The 17,549-nt window shown below is 44.5% G+C and overlaps 1 protein-coding gene across 2 annotated transcripts in view; it reads left to right on the plus strand.

Moving 5' to 3' along the window:
• EFCAB2 (EF-hand calcium binding domain 2) overlaps positions 1–17,549 on the plus strand; it is a 102,050-nt gene that overhangs the window by 55,913 nt on the left and 28,588 nt on the right. Inside the window, exon 2 of one of the 2 annotated variants that reach the window (XM_039237470.1) lies at positions 12,446–12,510. The exons of the other annotated variant lie outside the window; for it this stretch is intronic. Coding sequence (XP_039093401.1) covers positions 12,446–12,510 — 65 coding nt within the window. The remainder of the gene's footprint in view (positions 1–12,445; positions 12,511–17,549) is intronic. 2 annotated transcript variants of the gene reach the window in all.

Below are 17,549 nucleotides of genomic sequence, written 5' to 3' on the forward strand. Positions count from 1 at the left end.
TCCCTATTTCATATGTTAAAGCCCTACCCCTCAGCCTGATAGTATTGAGAGTTGGGCCTTTGAGAGATTAATTCGGTCATCATGGTGGAGCCCTTGTGGCTGGGAGCTAGCCTGTCCTTTCTACCAAGTAAGTTTACAGCAAAAAGACGCTATGTAGGGAGTAGGTTCTCACCACCCCAAGTCTGCCTGCCCCAGGACCTTGTACTTCCCAGCCTCCAGAGCTATGAGAGATGAATGTTTGTCGTTAATAAGCACTCAGTTCGTGATATTTTGTTTTGGCAGCCAGAGCAGACTAAGAAGGCCACTCTCACTGTGACTGAAGAGGAGTTTGTCAAAGATTCAAAGATGTTAAGGGGGGAAGAAAGATTTGAGAGTGGTGGATCTTGGTGACAGGATATGAAGGGAGTAATCAGGAAGGGGAATTAAAATTAAAGATACATTTTAAAAATAATGTATCTACATGGTTAAAAATTCAAAGAGACCGAAAGTACAGAGAAAAGTCTGGCTAAATCCCTTCCACCAGCCATCCAGGACCCCTCCAATGTCCTAGTAACTAAGGTACTAATTTCTAGGGATCACTCCAGAAATACTCTGTGCATACATAGAGAAGGATATGCATGTATGTGATTTTATTACCCCCCCCCCCTTTTTTTGCTCAAATGCTTGCACACTTTCATAGGATGAGACTGTTCCCTTGGAATGGGATCAAGCGCATGATGAAGTTCATTTTTATGGCCTCTCAGTAGCATTCAGGAGTCTAGAATGGATGTAGCTTTCCATTTACTCTTAGTCTAAGTACATGCATGTGCTAAGTTTTTGTGTATTGGAGGGCATCAGACAGGGGGTGGGGGTCCTAGATATCCCAGTAAACCATACCCCAGGCTTTATAGATGAGAGTCGATTAATAGAACAGCATGTGACAGACAGACACGTAGCTCTTGGATTGGGACTATCATGTCCAAGGCACTTACTTTGCTGTTGTCATAAAGAACACCCTTTTCTGTCTTTGATAACTTTGGAGGCCGACTTTGGTTGACTCTGGATTATAGATATCTCTCTGTTGTATTTATTGTCTATATCAGGTGTGAGTTTTATAAATTTTTAAAAATGTTTATCTTTGAGAGAGTGAGCAAGCGAGCAAGCAGGGGAGGGGCGGAGAGAGATGGGGGACAGAGGATCTGAAGCAGGCTCCAGGCTCCGCGCTGTTAGCACAGAGCCCAACACGGGGCTCGAACCCACGAACTGCGAGATGGTGACCTGAGCCGAAGTTGGACACTCAACCTACTGAGTGCCCCCAGGCACCCCAGATCAGGTGTGAATTTTATTGTACGGCCTTAAAAATCAGGAGCTGGAGGCCGAGGATTGGTGGTCTCAGGGAGTGTACTTCCTGGGGCCTCTGGGCATATAATTCCTGTGGCCTCTGGGTGTGTACCCTCTGTGGCTTCCAGGTTCATACTCCTGCAGCCTCAACCTGATCTTCACACAGGAACTAAATATGATAAGAGAAAAATAAAATAACACAATGATGGAGTGGGGCTCTTATGTCCTAGAGTTTCTGTTGGACGCCTGTGGAGAGATACGTCATTTGGTTGCCTAGCCATCTCTGCTGAAAACAGCCGTGCCTAGTGGTACAAAGCACCACACCCTACACGTGAGGGACCTCTCACCAAGACTGTGGATGACTCCCTATCTGGTACAGTTACCCCTAAACCCTGATGAGGTCACAGAAACCTAAAATGAGACCATTTCAACCCAATTTCTAGGCCAGTAGTGCTAGTAATTCTCCTTCTCCCTGGTAGTGCTAGTGATTCCTGCCATGGTGGTTGACCGTGGTAGAGACTGGGCAGTCTAGTTGTATTCCTGTCTTCCTGAGCACATAGCTGGGCTAGAATTCCCACCCTACTGGGAAGATGGCGGGAGGCTGGGAAGGGCTGTCTGGGGGGACCGTCTGGCTGGGTTTTGGCAGTGATGTGTGCCGCTTCTACCTGATCCTTAAAAACCTCCTGTGCGTGGCCCTTTGTGCTTTCTCTCCTTCTGGCTTGATACATGCAAGCCGAGTGACGTTGGAAGCCATGCTTTGAAGGTGATGGAGCCACAAGATGGACGCAGCAGGGAGCACAGCGATTCTTCCATCAGGAAAACTCATTTGGCTTTAGTGCAAGCTGCCTCTGTAAGCGTTGCCTTAGCCCCTGCGTGTTTGCTGTAGGGGTGACTGCTATCCTCACAGAGTTGCGTTATTGAACTTGCTCCACAGGAACACAAGGAAGGGTTTGGGGCCCCTACATATCTTAGCGAGCTGTGTCCAAGGCTGAAGTTGGTTGAAGAGGCTGATGGGAAATAGAGGAAGAGCCCTCATTGTTTGGTTACTGCTGTCAAGCATGACGTGAAAAATGTCTCCCTTCACGACTTACCCTACAGATCACAAGCCATGCAGATCAGATACATCTGTGGTTGTGTAAGAAAATCTGGGAATTGTTTGAAATGGCCCCAGATTGACTTGTGGGGGGAGAGCAAGAAGGGCAGGAGGGGATCGGTAGCCAGTGGGTCCGTATCATACACAGGGCCAGTGACTCGGTCTCCACCACAGTCCATTGCGGCAGTGGGATTCCATGTTCTACAAATTCTGGATGGAGGGAGTGGCGGAAACTTCATCTATTTCCTCCGTAGAGATAGTAAGAGATGCCCAAATCTGTCCTTTCCCCGGGGGAGGTGAGAAAGACAGGACTGTGCCCGGTGCTATTCAAGCGTCTGTGAAAGGGAGATTGGGTTACATTAGCAGGGTCCCAAGGAGCATGGGAATTCATTATTTGGGTCTTTGAAGGACTCAGAAACCAGCGTTTGGAAGTGTCACTGCATAATGCGGTGATGAAAGCTGGCCAGGAGCCAGGCTGCAAATGCTGTAATTCAAGTCAGCTTCTGGTTAATTTAAAGGCATGGTGGCTACCCCAGTTCCTGACCCATAGCCTTCTTCTGTTTCATTTTCTGAATTACTGAGAAGTGATACCCAAATGTCTTTTTTTTTTTTTTTCTAAAAACTGCCGGTGCATTTTGTAATAGTTTCCAGCCTTTCACGGAGAGCTCATTTTGGCTGTCTTGCCTTTGCTCGCCCAACTCTAAAAGTATTTTTGTTTCTAACTAGGAGCTTCTATTTCTCATCTCTCCTGTGTTTAAAAACTTACTGAAGACAAAATGTATTTAGCATTTGGGTTCTGCGTTGTGTACAGCATTGTCTTTTGTCCATATGCAGTGTCACTACTATATATATATTTTTAACATTTTATTTTCTTTTTGAGAGAGCGCCAGCGGGGGATGGGCAGAGAGAGAGGGAGACGGAGTATCCAAAGTGGGCTCTGCTCTGACAGCAGCAAGCCCCTAGGTGGGGCTTGAACTCACAAACTGTGAGATCCTGACCTGAGCTGAAGTTGGATGCTCAACCAGCTGAGCCCCTGGAGTGTCAATCATATTAGCAGAGGGTTTTGGTAGTGCTTTGTGGAGTTGTTAGGAAATGGATGTTATAAAGGTGGGCTGGGGCTATTCAGTCTTTATTTGTGCCCAAAGGAGCCTGGATTTTGTTATAAAGGGAGTGGAAATCCTTAAGTGCAGAGAGGTAACAGATTTGGGCTTTTAGAAAGAGAACTCTAGGGGCGCCTGGGTGGCTTAGTCGGTTAAGCGTCCGACTTTCGCTTAGGTCACGATCTCACGGTTCGTGGGTTCGGGCCCAGCGTCGGGCTCTGTGCTGACTGGCAGCTCAGAGCCTGGAGCCTGTTTCAATCTGTGACTCCCTCTCTCTCTGACCCTCTCTGCTCACGCTGTCTCTCTCTCTCTCCTAGAAATAAATAAAACATTTAAAAAAAAAAAAAAAGAAAGAGAACTCTAGCTGTAGGATGGTAGGTAGGTAGGCATGTGGACGAGAGCAGTGGTTTCTAGCTCTGGGTGTGCTAGACCTAGAATCACATGGGAGCGTCTTAAAAAACGCCCGCAGACACAGCAAAATGGGCAGAGACTTTAACAGGAACTTTTAGGCATATGTTGTTTCAGTAGCAGGTATAAACAAGGATATGGGCAAGATGACTTCCCAAACTCGGCTCCCAGGGATCTTAGCTAGAGATTGGGGGACAAAATGGCTAACAGTGTGTGTGTGTGTGTGTGTGTGTGTGTGTGTGTGTGTGTGTGTGTGTTGGCCTTTACAGAGCTGCCCCATAACCCAGATAGCCCAGGACTGCACACAGAAGAACAGCATAGAGCTGACCCGAGGGCTCTCCTACCTCACAAGACCCTGTGGCTTTCCGGAACCCATAGCTAACGCCAGGCAGAAACAGGGAGGTCAGCACGGGAGCAGACCTGGAGGGTATGAGTTCCTAGCCACACATTCACAAGTAATGAGCCCTTTGGATAAGTAAGCTTTCCTTGGATTCACCCTGATCTCTATATTGTGCTGAGTAATCGCCTCCCTGAGCTAGTGAATGTGCAGTGTGCTAGCCGCCTTGGTTGGGGGAAGGGTGCCTTGAGTTGGATGGAAAGGCTTTGTCGTTCCAAAATAGCCCACTACATAAATGCCTTTCGTATAAACCAAAACCCAAATAGCGAACAACAAAAAAACTCATGCCCAATAAACCCCCAGTTAATGTCCTATCCTTTTCCTTCTCTTCACAATTAAGAATTTCATGAGAAAAAGAGTTTGCTTTCATTGATAACCTTCATTCTCTTCATTCTTCATGGACACTGTGTACTTTGACTTCTATCTCCAAGCCCATTCCCATTCAAATGGTGTCTCCTGAGCTCACCGGTTGTCTCTTCCTTTGTTTTCCCCAAGTTCACCTATTGTTTTTACCCAACACCTCTGATTCTTCTCTCTGAGCTCCTGTTAGGGATGACCACACCTGTGGACAAATTACTAATGCCCCCCAGAAGTTCATCCCCACCCTTTAGATCCTTTCCAGGAAAATCTCATCCATATCCAAATCTGGGGCTCAACCTGGAAAACCTTTTAAGAGTCCCTAATGACTCTTAGATCAAAGGGGAAATTTTAGGACCATGACATCAGAAACTTCTGGGAAGTAACTATAATGGAAATGAGATATGGAAATGGCATTAGAATCCATTAGATACCACCAAATAAAAGCTCATGAAACCTGGATCAAGGAAAATAAAAGCATAAGATAATGAATAGAATATACAACTCAAAAAGCCAGGGGAAAAGTGTAAACTGAGAGAAAGCAGAAGGGAGGGATTAGTGAAGATAAAGCATGATGGGGTGGAAAACAGGGGAAGAGTAGGAACTAATAAAATGAAAAGCTGGTTCTTTGTAAAAGGTTAAAAAAAAAAAGTCCTTGGCAGTTTTTTGTTTGTTTTTGAGAAAGCACAAAAAGGTCTTGAGTGAAAGAACAATCGAATCAGGAGAAATTTAAAGATACTACGAGAGTAGTATATATTTATATATATGGTGCTGGACTTGCTGGATATTTACATGCAAGTAAGTGACATTTGGATCCTTGCCACCTACCATATATAAAAACTAACTCAAAGTAGATTGAAGGACCCCCTACACTGAGGACCTGAAACCATAAAACCCTAGAAGAAAACATCGGTGATAAGCCTTTGTAACCCAAGGTGAGGCAGTGGCTTCTTAAATATGTCACACAAAGCACAAGCAACAGAAGGAAGGAAATCGGTACATTGACTAAATCAAAATTAGAAACTTTAGTGCTTCAGTGGACAGCATAATGAAAATAAAAAGTCCACCACAGAAGAGGAGAAAATATTTGCAATCATATATCAGCATCCAGAATGTACAACAAACTCTTACAACTTAATAATAAAAATACAAATAACCCAATGAAGAAGTGGGGAAAGGATTGGAATACACATTTTTCCAAAGAACATACTTAATGGTCAATATACACATAAAACATATGCCAAACATCATTAATTGTTAGGGGAATACAAATCAAAACCATAAAGAAATACTACTCAGATCCACTAGGATGGCTATAATATTTTTTCATGTAAAATGATGAATGTCGGGGAGGATGTGAAGAAATTAGAACCCCCATACTCTGCTGGTGGGAATGTGAAATGGTCAGCCACTTTAGGAAACTTGTCATTCCTCAAGAAGTTAAACAGTTACCATAGACCCAGACATATTTCTTTTTTTTAAAAAAAAATTTTTTTTTTTATGTTTTATTTATTTCTAGGAGAGAGAGAGAGACAGCGTGAGCAGGGGAGGGTCAGAGAGAGTGGGAGTCACAGACTGAAACAGGCTCCAGGCTCTGAGCTGGCAGCCAGCACAGAGCCCGACGCGGGGCTCGAACCCACGAACTGTGAGATCATGACCTAAGCGAAAGTCGGACGCTTAACCGACTAAGCCACCCAGGCGCCCCGACCCAGACATATTTCATCCCTAGGCATATACCCAAGAGAAATGAAAAGATACATTCACACAAGTTTATGCATGAATGTTCATAGCAGCATTATTCCTAATAGCCAAAAAGGATATGGATGGATATCCATCAACCGATGACTGGATAAACAAGATGTGGTGTATCCACACAATGGAATATTCTTCACTCGCAAAAAGGAATGAAGTGCTGACACGTGCTACAATGTGGGTGTGCCTGGGAGACATTATGCCAAGTGAAAGACAGTGGACACAGAAGGCCATGGGTTGTGTGACACTTAGACAGTACATAGTGATCGTGAGGAGGTGAGGGGAGAGGAAATGAGAGGGGACCGCTCGCAGGTATGGGATCCTCTCTGGGGTGATGGAAATGTTCTAGGATTAGATAGTGCTAATGGCTGCTTACCACTGTGAACTTACTAAAAGCCACTTTCCAAAAAGTTAATGGACAAAAAAAAAAAAAAAAAGAAGCAAAACAATAACAAGAAATGGTGCCCAGTAAAGATAGAAAATCTCAACATACTAATTTCCATAGAATCAATAGGCAAGTTTTCAAAGAGCTCTCTCACCAAAAGGCTTCAATCCAGATGCTTTCATAGGAGAATTCTGTCAAACCTGAAAAAACACTTTTGTACCAATGGTACTTAGTTTCTTCCAGAATATGAGAAGAGAAGGAAGACTTCAAACTATTTTTCTGAGGTAAGTACAATACTGATAGCAAAAACTTAATGAAAAATTCCTACGGAACAGTCATACTTACGAATAGCTATACAAAGATTATAAGTGAAATGCTAAGCAATGAAATGCACTAGCACATTAAAGCAAAATGGGATTTATTCCAGGAGAGAGAGAATAGTATAATGTTCGGAAGTGTATGAATCTGTTTAATTATCTTTTTAAAGTTTATTTATTTTCAGAGAGAGAGAGACTCAGGAGGGGCAGAGAGAAAGGGAGAGACAGAGAGAATCCCAAACAGGCTCCACACCATCAGTGAAGAGACTACTGTGGGGCTCGAACTCACGACCAATGAGATCATGACCTGAGGTGAAACCAAGAGTCAGACACTTAACTGACTAAGCCACACAGGTGCTCCTATATTTAATTATATTGATAGGTCTGAGAGGAAATATCGTAGGATCATCTTTATAGACATGTAAGAGGCATAGGACAGAATTCAGCACCCATTCATAATTTTAAAGACTCAATATATTAGAGTTCTGCAGAGAAACAGAGGCAATAGAATATGTCGGTATCATCTGTACCTACATCTATATCTGTATCTGTATCTGTATATAGAGAGAGTCGGGGGAAAAGGAGAGTCATTATAGGGATTGGCTCACGTAATTATGGAGGCCAGGAAGTCCCCTGACTACTGTGTGCAGGCTGGAGAGCCAGGAAGGCCAGTGATGTGATTCAGTCTGAGCCCAAAGGCCAAGAAGCAGGAGCATCATTGTCTAAGGGTAGGAGAAGATGGATATCTGAGTTCAAGGAAAGACAGCAAATAGGCCCTTCTTCTGCCTTCTCTTCCTACTCAGGCCCCCCGACAGATTAGATGATGCCCGCTCACATTGGTGAGGACAATCTTCTTTACTCAGTCTACCATTCAAATGCTAATCTCTTGAAGACAACCTCACAGACACACCCAGAAATATTTTACCAGCTGTATGGGCATCCCTTAAGCCCAATCAGGTTGACACATTAAATTAGCCATCACAGGGGGCGCCCGGGTGTCTTAGTCGATTAAGCGTCCGACTTTCACCCAGGTCATGATCTCGCGGTTCGTGGGTTCCAGCCCCGCGTCGGGCTCTGTGCTGACTGCCAGCTCAGAGCCTGGAGCCTATTTCAGAGTCTGTGTCTCCCTCTCTCTCTGACCCTCCCCTGCTCATGCTGTCTCTCTCTCTCTCTCCTAGAAATAAATAAAACATTAAAAAAAAAAATTAGCCATCACACTCAGTCGATCTGAAATAGTCAATCTGGAAATACGTATATCTTAACATGAAATATGTGTATCTCAGCCTAAAATCCAGTTTCTTTCTTTTTTTTTTAATCCAGTTTCTTTCTTAATGAGAAAGCACAATCAATATTTCTGTTAAGTCAGGAACAAAAATAAGAATATCCATATTTGCCATTATTATTTAACATTAGAGGCTTTAGCCAGCACAATTAAACAAGTTGTGATAGAAGCATAAATATTGGACATGAAATGGTAAAAGGAAGAAAAGATAGAAGATAGAACAGTCTCTATTTGCAGGTATGAAATCATGAAATACCTAGAAAACCCGAGAGAACCAATGGAAAAATTACTACAGAAAAAAGGTCCAATAAAGTAGTAGGAAATCAAACTAATACACAGAAATCAAGAGCCTTCAACTATACAATGACCAGTTAGGCGCTACTATGGAAGATAAGACCCATCTACAAGAACAACAAAAAAGCTAAAATTTATAGATGTAACAAAAAATTCACAAATGCTGCCTTAGGAAAACAGGAAAGTTATAAAAATAGACTTAAACAAATGGAAAGACATACTGTGTGTTTTGGATAGGAAGACTTGCACTCATGAAGAGGAGCTCAACTTACAAATCCAACACAACCACAGTGAAAATATCAATAGAACTTTACTGGAGCTACGCAAGTGAATTTCATGTTCATATGGAAAAGAAATGAGCAAGAATAGCCAAGAAATTGCTGATAAAGAAGGGAAAGGAGGTGAGGTTAGCTTTATCTGATAGTAAAACATTATAAGTCCTTTACAATGAATGGAGTGTGGCATAACAGACATTGAAATAGAACAGAAAATCCAGAAATGTTCTCAAGTGCATACAGAGAGTTCATTTATGATACAAGTGACTTCTCCAGTCGGTGGGGGAAAAGGTAGACTCAACAACTATATAATAGCCATTTGAAACATTATGAAATTAGATCTGTACTTCAAGTTGTACACCAAGATAAAGTCTATATACAACAAAAACCCAAGTGTAAAATGGAAGATCTTTTTAAGTATTAAAAAATACATAGGTGAATTCCTTTATGAACTTGGCATTCTAAAACAAAATTCTAAAGTGAAAAGATTGACATGCTTAGCCACATCAAAAAAAATTTTCGAGCAAAAAAAGCTTAAAAAAAATCAAGAGATAAATGACTGAGAAAACGTTATATTGCAAATGGCTAATATCCCCGAGGTGTATAAGTGGTACTTCTTTAAAAATATCTGTTTTTTTAAAGAACTCTCCGTTCTTTGGCCATAGAAAAAAAGGCATAAATTATTTAAAATAACCTTTTATTTCAAACATTAAAAAAATTTTTTTATTAATGTTTTTTATTTATTTCTGAGAGAGACAGCGTGAGCAGGGGAGGGTCAGAGAGGGAGGGAGACACAGAATCCAAAGCTGGCTCCAGGCTCTCAGCTGTCAGCATGGAGCCCGATGCGGGGCTCGAACACATGAACTGTGAGATCATGACCTGAGCTGAAGTCGGATGCTTAACCAACTAAGCCACCCAGGCGCCCCTATTTCAAACATTTTAAGTAAAACATAAAAGTTATTTTAACACTTAATCTTTGTAGTGTTTCTAAAACCATTTTATTTTGAAATTAATTTGAGACTTACAGAAATACTAAAAGTAGCACCGTGTATCCTTTGCCCACCTTCTCCTCATGGTCACGTCTTCAGTGGAAGCAGCAGCACAGTTACCAAAAAGAAGATCTTCTGGGACTTTCAGCTGCTTTCCCACTAATCTCTGTTCGCTCCCTAGGATCTGGCACAGAATCCTTGCACTTAGTTGTCTACTGTCTTCAGTCTTCCAACCTGTGACATGTCTTTCTCTCTCATGACCTTGTTACTTTCAAAAAGTCCCGCTCAGTGATTTTGTAGAATGCCCCCCTGCTTGGGTCTGTCAGATACTTTCTCCCACACAGATCACGGTAATGCGTTTTTGGCAGGAATACCAGGGAGAGACTTTGTATTCTTCTCAGAGCATCACATCAGGGAGTCCTTAATGTGGCCGTGGCATTACCTTGTTCACTTGCCTAAGGCAGTGTCTGCCAGGTTAACCCACCTTGAAGTTATTATTTTTCCCTTTGTAACTAGTAAATATCTCGGGGGAGAGACGGCAAAATATCCTTTCTCTTCAAATTTTGCCCACCAACTTTTGCATTTGTTGATTGATCTTACGTGTAACAAATGATTACTGTCACGTTTGCCCAATGGTTTTTCAAGTGTTATTTTTAAAAAAGCAAACTCCAGGACAGTGAGCTTTTGTTTGTTTTGTTTGGACAGTGAGCAACCATTTGGCAGTGTTGAACTTGGGATTATTTAGAGCTTTCACAAGAGTGGAAAGTGTTTCAGTTAATTAACCTAGTAAAGGCTTATTAAGCCCATGTTACAATCAAAACATCTATGAGAAACATGCAAAAGGTGTTGTGGTTCTGTTCCACATCTGAGTCTTTTTCTTTATCACTACTTTTCACCTTAAATCACATTAGCCACCATGATTTGTTCTAAGAAAGATGTTCTTACAGCGACTCCTGAGAGACAGAATCTCAGGAATCAGAGAATGGAACCAGCTTCCTGCTTTGCTCTATACTAGTTATGTTCCTGGAGGGTGAGGCCTAATTTTTAAAATGGGGATTATAATGTGGATTGAGGGATGCCCGGATGGCTCAGTTGGTTGGGCGTCCAGCTCTTGATTTCTGCTCAGGTCATGATCTCAGGGTTCATGAATTTGAACCCCATGTTGGGCTCTGCACTGACAGTCTGGAGCTTGCTTGGGATTCTCAATCTCTCTCTGTTCTTCCCCCGCTGGTACAAGCACTTTCTTTTTCTCTTTAAATAAATAAACCTAAAAAAAAAAATTCCCATAATATAGGTTGATGTGAGAATTAGATGAGTGAATACGTATGAAAGCTCTTTTTATTTATTTATATTATTATTTTTTAAAATGTGTATTCATTTTTGAGAGAAAGATAGAGTGCAAAAGCAGGGAAGGGGCAGATTGAGAGAGGGAGACACAGAATCCAAAGCAGGCTCCAGGCTCTGAGCCGTCAGCACAGAGCCTGATGCGGGGCTTGAACTCAGGAACCGGGAGATGGTGACCTGAGCTGAAGTCGGACGCCTAACTGACTGAGCCACCCAGGTGCCCTTAATTGTTATTTTCAAAAGGTGGTTCTGGTCGCTGAGGGAGTGGCTGGGGGCGGCTGGTGGGTCGTTGGTGGGAGTGTAACAGCCGCTACCGTTGCTGTCGGGCGACACGTGCGCCCATCCCGCCGGAGTCGCGTCCCTGACGCCCAGCGCCTCAGAACGCAACCTCGTTTGGAGAGAATCCCCTCCCTAAGAGGCGGCTGAGGTAGAACGATGCACGAGGGCAGGCCCCAACCTGACTGGAGTCCGGAGAAGACGTCCGGGCACACGAGGGCCGCACGCGCCGGGGGCCCAGGCCTCGGAGAGCCCCGCCCAGCCGCCGTCTTGGTGCCGGGCTTCCCGCCTGCAGAGCCGCGGCGCGTGCGGTGGGGGACAGTCGTGGTGGCGGCGGTCTCGTCGTCCGGTTCAGGCCGGAGCCACAGCACCTCCGGTCAACATGGAGACGCCACTGAGTCGTTTATGATCTCTAGTGCCCAGTGTTTGGTAGAGCTTTTTTCTTGATAGAGGGGGCCCCGAGGCCTTCCCTTGGGGGCTGGAACCTCTCGCACAGAGCACTATACGAGGAGTAATAGCGTCACCGGTTAGAACCCCACGGTGTTTGGAAAGCACATCTGAGCAGTGGAAAAATGAGCCTCACTTGGTTAGAGGGGCCTCTGGAAAAGTAAGCCTTTTTTTTTTTTTTTCCGGTGAATAGAGCAGTTGTGCTGAATAGGGAGGTTCAGCCATTATTTCAGTTTCATTTCACGGCTTTGGAAAAAAGGGCAGTCTGCGGAAGACGCCCTGTGCAGGGGCAGAGCCTCCCTTCGGCCGGCCGCTGTGCCCAGAGCGGTCCCTGGCACACAGTAGCGTTTGGCAAATATTTATGAAGTAGATAGAAATCATTTTCGAATCCTGCTCTGTTCCTTCTTAGAAATCTTCGGCCTGCTCGCCGCATTCTGTTCCACGTCGCCGAATATCAGCTATTCCATAGAGGAGGTAAAATAATTTGCCTATTCTTTTGTCCCTTAGCATTGTGTCCATTGGCCTGAATCGGGGTCTTCACTCTGAACGACTTTGACCTTAGACTGCCCTTAAGCGGAAGGCTCACAGCCCAGCTCCGTGGCATTGGCTCCACCTTGTGTCAGGAACGTGGTACTGCACCCACTGGACGCCTGCCAGAATTGTCTCAACTAAATGATGTGACTCATATGTTCTGAAGCGATTTTGTCCCCGTGTCTACTGCGTTTTATAGAGTGCAAGTACAGAAACAAATTCTTAGCGTTTAACCATAAAGGCTTCGGGAGTTGTTCGTACTTCTTATCAATAAAAGGCAGCGTCTCCTGTGCCAAAGCGACTGAAATGGCCCTGCAGATTTTGAAAGACTTTAGAACATGACCGTTGATTTTCACTTTCTTGGAAGACACTACCAAAAGTCAGGTGTCCTCAATTAAAACGAAAATGCCACAAAATTGATTTAAAAGAAAGAAAAAAAATTTGCAAAGGAAAAAAAATATATGTTTTTACAATAAACCTATTTAATTTCTGTTCCGGAAACCCGGTTGGACACTAAGTGGGTCCTAACCCTGCTCGTTGTACAGAGGGTGGTCCCATCTGCAACCAGCAGGTCCGGGCCCCCTGAATGAAGCGGTTGGGTCTAGAGAACCAGTGTTGGAACCTAATCGTGCTGACTCACACGAGATGGTTGTTTGCGGGAATTCTGCAAGCCGCCGCTACACACTAATTTATGTAACAAGTCAATTACACAAACGTACAAGGAAATTATATTAAAAAAAACAAAGGTGCTCCCTGGGGCGGCGCCTGCACCCAATTTGGAACCTGTGCAGAGATGAGCAGGGCCCCTGCATGAGGGCGTTACCCAGACTCAGCAAGCGTTCTGTACTTTCTCACGCTGCTCTGTATAAAATGTGAAAATGAATGTGCTTATTAACAATGAAAAGGTAATAAATACTCAAAATTGACCACTTCCTAATTGCAGTACCACGTTTACTTACTTAGGCCTTTTTAAAAATTTAAATTCAGGTGAGTTAACACACAGGGCACTGTTGGCTTCAGGAGTAGGACCCAGTGATTCGTCGCTTACGTATGACACCCAGCTCTCATCCCCACCAGTGCCCTCCTCAGTGCCCAACCCCCCCACCTCCCCGCCAGTAACCCCCAATTTGTTTTCTGTATTTGAGTCTCTGATGGTTTGCCCCCTCTCTGTTTTTATCTTACTTTTCCTTCCCTTCCCCTGTGTTCATCTGTTGTGTTTCTTAAATTCCACATATGAGTGAAATCATAGGAGATCTGTCTTCCTCTGATTGACTTACTTCGCTCAGCATCATACACTCCAGTTCCATCCACGCTGCTGCACATCTGTCTCGTATACGTGTGATACGTGTGCTGGGGTGCTGTGCTGGGGACACCGGAACGGCTTTTCCCACCTCCTCCCCCGGTGACTTCCCTCTGGCAGCTCAAAACTGGCCCAGATGGCCGTGTTGACACAGGGGAGATGCAAACGCTTCGAATCAGGGCTTTTCCCTCCTGAGGAAGCACTTGGTAACAGCACACTCCCTGTTGTACACACATGCGTCTGCACATGCGTCTGCGCCTTCTCTCTGGGCTCTCTTCTAAAAGTCTGGCAAAAAGGAAGAAAGTATTAAAATTCAAAAACACTTTTAGTTTTATTTTACTACATTGACTTCAGTAAGTTCCTAAATAGTTGCTTTCAAAGGTACTTTAATCATTGTAAAGAGTTTTGGGGCACCTGGGTGGCTCAGTCGGTTAAGTGCCTGACTTCAGCTCAGGTCATGATCTCCCGGTTCATGAGTTCGAGTCCCGTGTTGAGCTCTGTGCTGACAGCCTGCTTTGGATTCTCTCTCTCTCTCTCTCTCTGTGCTTCTCTCCCACTCACTCTCTGTCTCTCTTTTAAAAATAAACATTAAAAAAATTGTAAAGACTTTAACAATTCACTGTTACGAGTAGTCTTAAAAGTTATTTTAAAATAATTTTCAATCATTTTGCTTGATTCAGAATCCTGTTTCATACAAGTAGGTCAATCAGCCTTAGTGTTATATGTAACTTTTCCACTTTATTTCACACTTTTGCTCCATGTTCCAGTTGTCTGATATCTTTGTCATTTCTTCTTCCTGAAGTTACTTTATTTTTGTCATTAAGCTTTGGAATTTCTGTTCCTTGTCTCCAAAAGCTATAGTCTCACCTCCTTCAGTGTTTTCTCACTCTTTCTTGTTCAGGTCTCCTCCTTTCTAGACTTATGTCTCTTTCTCAGAAATTCATGGCCTGATGTTTTTCTGGCCTCTGTTCTTTCTTGCCCTTCTCTCTCTTTCTCTCTCTCTCTCTCTCCCTCTCTCTGGTTTGTTTTGTTTTTCTTCACCCACCTTTATGAGCCCACTGCTCCTGAGGCTGAACTGTGAGTTGCATGGTTTCCTCCTTGGTGGCCAGGAATAGCTCCATCCGGGTATCTGGGGTTCTGGAAGCCCCTTCGGTTGCATTCCTGTGTTCTTGGCACCAGAATCGTTAGCGAGAGGAGCTCTTGGGATTGTCCAGCCTTCTCTGCCTCCAGCCTTGTATTTCAGGACAAGTTAGAACAAGAGGCATCTTCACTTCTCTGTTTCCTGCTTCTCTCCTCCCCTCCTCTCCCCCTTCCCACCTTTCCCTTCCCCCTTCTGGGAATGTGAGAGGCCTCTTGAAATAAATTCATCTCAATACATTATCATTTCAAGAAAGAGCACATTGAGGGGGAAGGGGTTAGTAGTACTTAAACACCCCCTGCCTTCCCCCCCTGCCCATCCAGGCTGGGGGGGGTCCTGTCCGGTGAGCTGCCGTGCTGGGCCAGAGTGGATCTGACTCTGGGTGGAAGGTGCTGCCCCGTCCGTAGTGAGCTTGAACCCTGTGCTTGGTGAGAGTCCGTCAGAGACACTGCTCTGGTCCTGTACCCGCAGGGAGTGGTTCACTGGGGGAGTGGGGGGAGGTGGGGAATGACCAACAGGGCTCCTTCCTCTCCAGATACCTTTACCGCAAGGAACGGTAGACAGACAGACGGCCTCATGGCAGCTTGCACTTCGTGCAACAGATCTTTTAGATCTATCCAGTGCTGCCACATTTTCGATTCTATTTTATTTTTTTTTGAGTAATCTGTACACCCAGCATGGTCCTTGAACTCAACCCTGAGATCAAGAGTCACATGTTCTATGAAGTGAGCCAGGGAGGCATCCCCAAGTTTTCAATTTTAAATGCTCAAGTACTGAGTTAAGAATGTTGTGACTCATTTTATTGTGAAACTGAAGAATGTTGTCACTAATGTATTTTCTTGTGAACTAAGAAATTGTTAGCAATCAACATTTTTTAAAAAAGTTCTTATTTATTTTGAGAGAGAGGAAAGAACGCAAGCAGGGGAGGGTCAGAGAGAGAGAGAGGGAGAGAATCCCAAGCAGGCTCTAAGCTGTCAGCACAGAGCCCGACCTGGGGCTTGATTTCATGAACATGAGATCATGACCTGAGCTGAGATCAAGAGTTGGATGTTTAACCGACTGAGCCGTCCAGGTGCCCCCATAATCAAATTTTAAGCCAAAAATGATAAATATAGTATAACACAAAAAGGTAAATTGTTTTGTAGATAGTTTATATAAGGCAGGATTTCTGTTATTATTTCTTATTACTTTGGTTTTCATTCCTGAGAATGAAATGTGCTTATCTTGTGTTTCTTTTAAGTTTGTTTTTTACTAATCTCTATGCCCAATGTGGGGCTCAAACTCATGACACAAGATCAAGAGTGGAATGCTCCATTGACTGAGCCAGCCAGGCTCCCACTTCTTATTGTTGTTGTTTTTTTTTTAATGAAAACTTTTTATTTAAAAAATGTCACATTTACAAATAGTAAGAGTGGCACACAGAAAGAACTCTTGTGTACCGTCACCTAGATGCACCGATTATTAATGTTCTGGCACATTTAAAAGATACACACACACACACACACACACACACACACACACTCTTACACTATATACATATTTATATGTTTTATTATTACTTTAATTTGGCTGGACTATTTGCAATCGAGCTGTAGACACTGTGACCTTTCCCCTGAAATCCTCTAAGTATATCTTCTAAGAACAAGATGATTCATGTACATGAGCCACAGGTATGTGTGTGTGTCCATGTGCGTGTTTATATATAATCTTAGAATCAGAGCCGCTGGGGAGAACTTTACAAGGTCTCTTGGCTCATTCCCCCTACAGGTAAATTCCTACGGTACAAAATCGCTGTTTCCAGGAAAGATAGACCCAGGTTCCTAAGGGCCCAGGCCTGTGATATGAATGTGTGAGGCACAGAGGCCAGGGCAGAGCTGAGGACACGCGTGTATGACCCAGCTCTGTGCTGAACAAACCTTATCTGAAGGCCAAGTCTGTCCCTTGGGTCGTCTGTTTTGAGCCCTAGATCTGTCTTCAGGGGGCCCATAGGACGGAGCCTCACGGAACTCCCACTTTTCTTTGGAGGTGCCTTGTCACAGTCAAGAAGCTCCCTCCATCTCCAGAAATACTCGGCAGGTTTATGAGAGGCGGCAGCTCGCAGGGCTGGGGAGTGTGGTTTATGGGAGGCAGTGGCACGCAGGGGTGGGGAGTGTGGATTCCAGCCTGTGTGTTTTGGGATCCCAGTCACTACTTACTAGGGCGCTGGGGAAGTTACCCAACCTTTCTGTGGCCCGGTTTACCCCATGAGTAGAATAGCGGGTCCGTCCTCACAGGGCTGCTGTGCGGACGAAGTGAGTAAGGGGATTGGGCCCGTGGGTAAAGCCCTGTTCTCGGTTGCCACTCCCCTGCAGCCTGCAGGTGGTGGAGGGGTGGGGGTGGGCCGCAGGGTCTCCTCCAAGCCCCAGAGGAGATGTCGGTTCCCAGCCAGAAGGCCAGTTAGTCTCCTGGGTCAGTGTCCTGCCCTCTCGTGAAACACGCAGCCTGGGCCCCCTGCCCTGGGGGGTGGGAGGCAGCTGCAGTGCGCAGCTGTTGGTGGCCCTGGTA

The sequence above is a fragment of the Hyaena hyaena genome, unplaced genomic scaffold (genome assembly GCF_003009895.1).
Source record: "Hyaena hyaena isolate Hyena2069 unplaced genomic scaffold, ASM300989v1 scaffold_127, whole genome shotgun sequence".
Lineage (NCBI taxonomy): Eukaryota > Metazoa > Chordata > Mammalia > Carnivora > Hyaenidae > Hyaena > Hyaena hyaena.